Raw genomic sequence first — 6,000 nt, 5'->3', positions numbered from 1 at the left:
GGAATCATTATTAACATAGGTGGCCAACTTTAGGAATTATTATTAACACAGGTGGCCAGCTTGGTATATGAAGTCCCCAAACTCCTCCAATGGGAGAAAGCGCATCATAGCAGCATGAGTGCTTCAACAGCATCAGGTACTATTGCTAAAGGCATTAGGCTCCTTTCCCTTTACACACAGAGACACATTCCTTCAGTGTTTGTAACGTTCTTTTATTGGCAGCTGTGAAAGTTCCCATGCATTTGAAGTTCCCAGTGTCAGACATCCAAAACCCTGTTGGCATAGTTAGAAACCCCGGCCAGCTACAGTACCATATTCTTTCAAACATGAAAGTGTATTTCTAACATATTTACCTTCCCTTCATAGACACATACACATATGTATGCAAATGTACATACAAACATGTGTGTGTGGGTCTGCGTGCATATATATGCATGTGGATCATACATGTACATGTGTATATGGTTACATCTAAGCAATTCGGCTGACTACAGATACCTTATCCAATAGTTCAAAAATCACAAAAAGTTCTGCAGTTTGTTTTTTTAAATGTACTTTCATATATATATATATATATATATATATATATTTCCCTTTTGTTGCCCTTGTTGTTTCTTTATTATTGTTGTAGTTATTATTGCTGTTGTTGCCGATGTTGTCGTTGTTGGATAGGACAGAGAGAAATGGAGAGAGGAGAGGAAGACAGAGAGAGGGAGAGAAAGATAGACACCTGCAGACCTGCTTCACTGCCTGTGAAGCGACTCCTCTGCAGCCGGGGCTCGAACGGGGATCCCTACGCCGGTTCTTGTGCTAGTTTTTTTTTTTTTCTATTATCAGATGATGGCATACTCTTTTGGTAGCATGACATGGCATGACATGACATGTCACTGAGAGTCTGTATCCACACTGTGTGATACTCGATTTTTTAAAATATTTATTTATTTATTTTTTCCCTTTTGTTGCCCTTACTGTTTTATTGTAGTTATTGTTGTTGTTATTGGTGTCGCTATTGTTAGAGGGGAGGGAAAGACAGAGAGGGGGGAGAAAGATAGACACCTACAGACCTGCTTCACCACCTGTGAAGCGATCCCCCTGCAGGTAGGGAGCCGGGGGCTCAAACCGGGATCCTTAAGACAGTCCTTGCACTTTGCGCCACTTGCACTTAACCCTCAGCGCTACCGCCCAACTCCCGTTATTCAATTTTTAAAAGCAGAAAGGTTCAAATGTTGATTCCTAGTACCCTGTCAACCATCCATCAGATACATTATCTCTACATGCTAGCTTTCTGAAATTCTCCAGAAAACACGTTTCCCACAGGATGTAGCCTGAGGAGAGGTGCGGCTAGAATAGTCTGAGCAAGCACCCAGGTTTCATCAGAACCAGGTAAGTTGTGTGGATTCTAGTTTATTTAGTCTTTCAGAAAAACCAGGGTAACTGATGCATTCTCTGTCCACATGAAAGAAGACAGAGACCTGGGAAAAAAAAATTTCCAAGTGTTCTTCACAGGGATATTCTCAGTGGCATATTCTATCCCTACCAACAACCCTAGATAGCTTTACAAAAAGTGATTACACATCTTTCTTCTAAGCTGATTCTTTTTCACTGAAAGCATGTGTCAGTATTTTTATGGAAGGGGTGGGGGACAAAAGAAAGAGTTGGAAGAAGAGAGTCTATTAGCTTGAAGACCACATATAACTCGGACCCAGACTTTATGATCCAGCAATATTAACAGTGAGTTGGAGTTAGTAAGTGATTCTCTGGGTGCAGAGTTGACAGAATAGTCCGTGGGCTTTACGGAGAACAGAACTTGCCAAAGAAAATGATGTTTCGGGTTTTGTTGTGCCTGATGAGGTAAATGAAGGGGTGATCAGCATTGAACTCATCTTTGTGCTGTAGGATCCGGGATCCCGGCACCTCGATGGACTCCCCGCCATCTTCCGTGATTTCTAAACACACTCTGTGAATGACGCTGGACAGCGCCACACCCTTGGCCTCTGACATTCCAGAGAAATCAGACGTATTCTCATTAAAGATATTTTTCAGCCCTAGGTTTTCCAGACTAGCCTTGGGGTCGACCATCTTTTCCACCTTAAATTTGGGCAGTGAGAGTTTGACTTTGGCATTGGCCATGGTGCTGGGGTTGGTCCACTGCAACAGGGTCTCTGAGTTCAGTTGTTTCTCCACCTGAAAGAAAGAGAAGAACTCCTTTGTATTCCCAAGTGGAAATGATTAGACAACATACATTGTCCATGTGAGCCCAATTCTACATGGAATCGGCCCTGTAGTTTGGGATGTGACTAGTTTCTCTGACAAGACCTCCAACCAGCACTGTTCAACTCTACCTCATCTACACAAAGGCCATTTTGCTCTGAAATATCTAAGGGCATTTCTTCTAAGATCTGGAGTGGCTCTATGGAGACAAATGCACAGTTAAGAAGTAGCATAAGTCACAGTGAAACAAAGAGACTGTATGTGATTCAGCAGCAGAGCAAACCTTTCCTGCACCTGTAAAAATATAGAACCTGGGGGTCGGGCGGTAGCGCAACGGGTTAAGTGCACATGGTGCAAAGCACAAGGACCAGCATAAGGATGCTGGTTCGAGCTCCCGGCTCCCCACCTTCAGGGGGTTCACTTCACAGGTGGTGAAACAGGTCTGCAGGTGTCTGTCTTTCTCTCCTCCTCTCTGTCTTCCCCCCCTCTATTTCTCGTTGTCCTATCCAACAACAACGACATCAATTCGTGGTGCAGGCACCGAGCCCCAGCAATAACCCTGGAGGATATATGTATATCCTGACAGCATCGCTTACAAGAGCAGGCACTAAAAGGCATTCTGAGGCTCAAGGCTCAGTGGTAGAATGCATACCTTCCATAGGGAAGGCCCTGGGTTCTCTCCCCAGCACTACAAAGGAGCACCGCATGGGAGCACCACAAGAGAACATCATGAGTAGCACAAAGAGCTCCAAGGGTGGTGGAATGGTGCTTGTGTCTCCCCCTGACCCTCTGCCCCATCTAAATAGGAACTCAGGTCAGGGGTAGACTCGGCAGAATCACACACGCACAAGGCCCCGGAACTGCATTCAAAAAAAAAAAAAAAGCACCAGGGCTGAGGAGACAGCGTAATGCTGATGCCCATGACATTCATGCCTGAGGCTCTGAGCTCCCCAGGTTCAATCACTAGCACCCCATGCCAGAGCAGTGCTCTGGTAAAGAGAAGAGGCAAAAAAAAAAAAAAAAAAAAACCAGAAAAAGAAAAGCAACCTTTCAAAACCTAAAGAATTTCAATAAAAAGTGACTCCTGATGCTAACTGTGAACTGCAGTGAACAATCATCAGGACAGGACAGTGGGGCGAGTACATACATTGCAGAGCCCTGGATCCCACACTTGCAGCGGGGGAGCCTCAAGAGTGGTGAGACAGGTTTATAGGTATCTCTCTGTCTCATTCCCTATCTCTTTTTTTTTTTTTTGCTTCCAGGGTTATTTCTGGGGCTCAGTGCCTGCACCATGAACCCACTGCTCCTGGAGGCCAGTTTTCCCCCCTTTTGTTACCCTTGTTGTGGTTATTATTGTTGTTGATGTCATTCATTGTTGGACAGGACAGAGAGAAATCAAGAGAAGAGGGGAAGAGAGAGGGGGAGAGAAAGACACCTGCAGACCTGCTCCACCGCCTGTGAAGCGACTCCCCTGCAGGTGAGAAGCCGGGGGCTCAAACCCAGATCTCCACACCGGTCCCTGCACTTTGCACCACTACTACCCAACCCACTGCGCTACCGCCCAATCCCCCTTTCCCTATCTCTATCCCCCTCCTCTCTCAATTTCTCTCTTGTCTCTATCTAATAATAAACAAATAAGATTAAAAGAAAAAAAAAGATGGTTTAAAAATTGAATAGTGATTCACCATTGTATCAAGTACACTATCCATCTGTCCGCATAAATTAACTATGGACAGGCAGACTTTACTTCAAATATACCCCATGAGAGGCTGGGCAGTGGCGCACCGCATTAAATGCACATAATACGAAGCTTAAGGATCCACACAATGATCCTGGTTCAAGTCCCCAGCTCCTCACCTAGAGGGGGGTCACTGCACAAGTGGTGAAGCGGTTCTGCAGGTATCTATCTTTCTCTCTCCCTATCTTCCTCTCCCTTCTCAATTTCTCTCTGTCCTAGCCATAAATAAATAAATAAATCAGAAAAGACCACAGGAGCAGTGGATTCATAATGCAGACACCAAGCCCCAGCAATATAGATAGATAGATAGATATAGATATAGATATAGATATAGATAGATATAGATGTAGGTATTGGTATAGGTATAGATATAGAAATATATATAGATATAGAAATATATATAGATATAGATATATATCAACAGCAGAACAAACCTTTCCTGCACCTGTAAAAATATAGAACATGGGGGTCGGGCAGTAGTGCAATGGGTTAAGTGTACATGGTTCACCATATCTATATATCCCATGTGAAATGCTAATAGTATGTGCTCAGACCTGGAATTAGGAACATGCATGCACTCCATACCCCACTCTGCAGACGGTAATGCAAGGGGCTGGATGTATGTACTCTGAGCTTGAATCCTGAGTTGACGAGCCACTAGCTGGAAATCTGATCAGGGTCTGTGTCTCTTTGCCCTCTGCAGAACCAGTCTGGGGCTAGACTCTAAATCACAGGACTCTGTGAGAGTTCAATGAGGTCATGCACAAAGGGACTGTGCAAGCCCTGCCTCACTGGACGTGCCGAGCACACGCAGGCTGCCTTAACACCAAGGAGGTGAGCCCAGGAAGGCGCCACTGTCCCTGGAGGTGACGGGGCAGTGGTGGGTCTCACCCCGCCTCCTCCTCACCTTCTCCAAGCCGGTGGACTCGTCCTCCACATCCTTGGGCAGCAGGACCAGCATGCTGAGGTGCTTGTTCTGGAAGGGCAGCTCTATGATCTTACAGTTGATGTCGTCAATGTGGCCCAGGCAGAAGGTGGCCTCCACGTTCATCATCTGCACTGGCTTGGTGTCCGTCTGTGACAGGGGAAGAAATGGGGCCGATTGCTCTCCAGCCCACATGGCAAAAATACACACATGCTCATGCAGGCATGTCCACACCTAGGCAGACACATGCATGTCAATCTGTCCTTGCTCCAGCTCAGTAATTACGGTTTAATGGTCCAGCCACTAGGACCCAACTGTACCAGCTCCAAGCCATCAGAGGCCGCCATGCAAAGCATTTATGACCGCCTTTGAAAAGCTAGTGCCTCCTGTGACTAGCTGCCACTCATTCGCTATTACACCTGTTAGGAGCCACATCTAATGTAAGAGCGCCTTTGCTTACATAAAACTCTCAATATAAAACAGCATGATGGGAAATAAAGACAAATTCTAACTTGGTCTTTGAAGAGATGCTTGTAATTATAGCAGCTTTAAACCACCCCTGGTGAGCTGGCTTGAAAGCAAATCTGAGAGCAGCAGCAGCAGTCCATCAACAGAGCTCTGTCTGGCAAGATACCTGCTGACTCTGAACTCCAGTTCCATCAGGACCTGGAGAGAGAAGAGGGGAAAAAAGAAGGAAGGAAGGAAGAAAAGAAAGAAGGAAGGAAGGAAGGACATTTGGAAGTAGCAATAGGTGTAGGTGTGACTTAGGAAGAGAGGACAGGACCACAGAAAAATGGGCAGATAGATAGACAGACAGACAGATGTAGAAATAATAGTCAGCCTGTATCTGCAACCTTGGAAGAACTGCTACAGTTTCTAGTGAAAAGAATGGGGAGACAACTCTGCTGGTGGGAAGGGTGTGGAATTTTACCCCTATTATCTCATAATTTTGTCGATTCAGATTAATTCACTCATGAAATGCTTAAAAATAAGAACAAAATAATCTGAAGAAAAATGTTTTAAAAATTGAACAATATCTGGACTGTAAGACAGTCCGCCTGGTAGCACTCGTCTCGCCATGCCTGCGGCGTAATGCAAACCTGGCACCAAGTGGGAGGTAGCGCAG

At 45.3% G+C, this 6,000-nt stretch overlaps 1 protein-coding gene across 1 annotated transcript in view; it reads right to left on the bottom strand.

Annotated features, from left to right (window-relative positions):
• Positions 1-1,390: 1,390 nt before the first annotated feature.
• SERPINB5 (serpin family B member 5) overlaps positions 1,391-6,000 on the bottom strand; it is a 28,475-nt gene continuing 23,865 nt past the window's right edge. Inside the window, exons 6-7 of the mRNA XM_060173979.1 lie at positions 4,857-5,024; positions 1,391-2,184 (exon numbers count right to left, since the gene is read on the bottom strand). Of these exons, the coding sequence (XP_060029962.1) occupies positions 1,792-2,184; positions 4,857-5,024 (561 nt within the window). The 3' untranslated portion in view covers positions 1,391-1,791. The remainder of the gene's footprint in view (positions 2,185-4,856; positions 5,025-6,000) is intronic.

Source organism: Erinaceus europaeus, chromosome 15 (genome assembly GCF_950295315.1).
Source record: "Erinaceus europaeus chromosome 15, mEriEur2.1, whole genome shotgun sequence".
In the NCBI taxonomy this organism is placed as follows: Eukaryota; Metazoa; Chordata; class Mammalia; order Eulipotyphla; family Erinaceidae; genus Erinaceus; species Erinaceus europaeus.
Note: the sequence above shows the minus strand (reverse complement) of the source record. Positions and strands in the feature narration are given on the sequence as shown.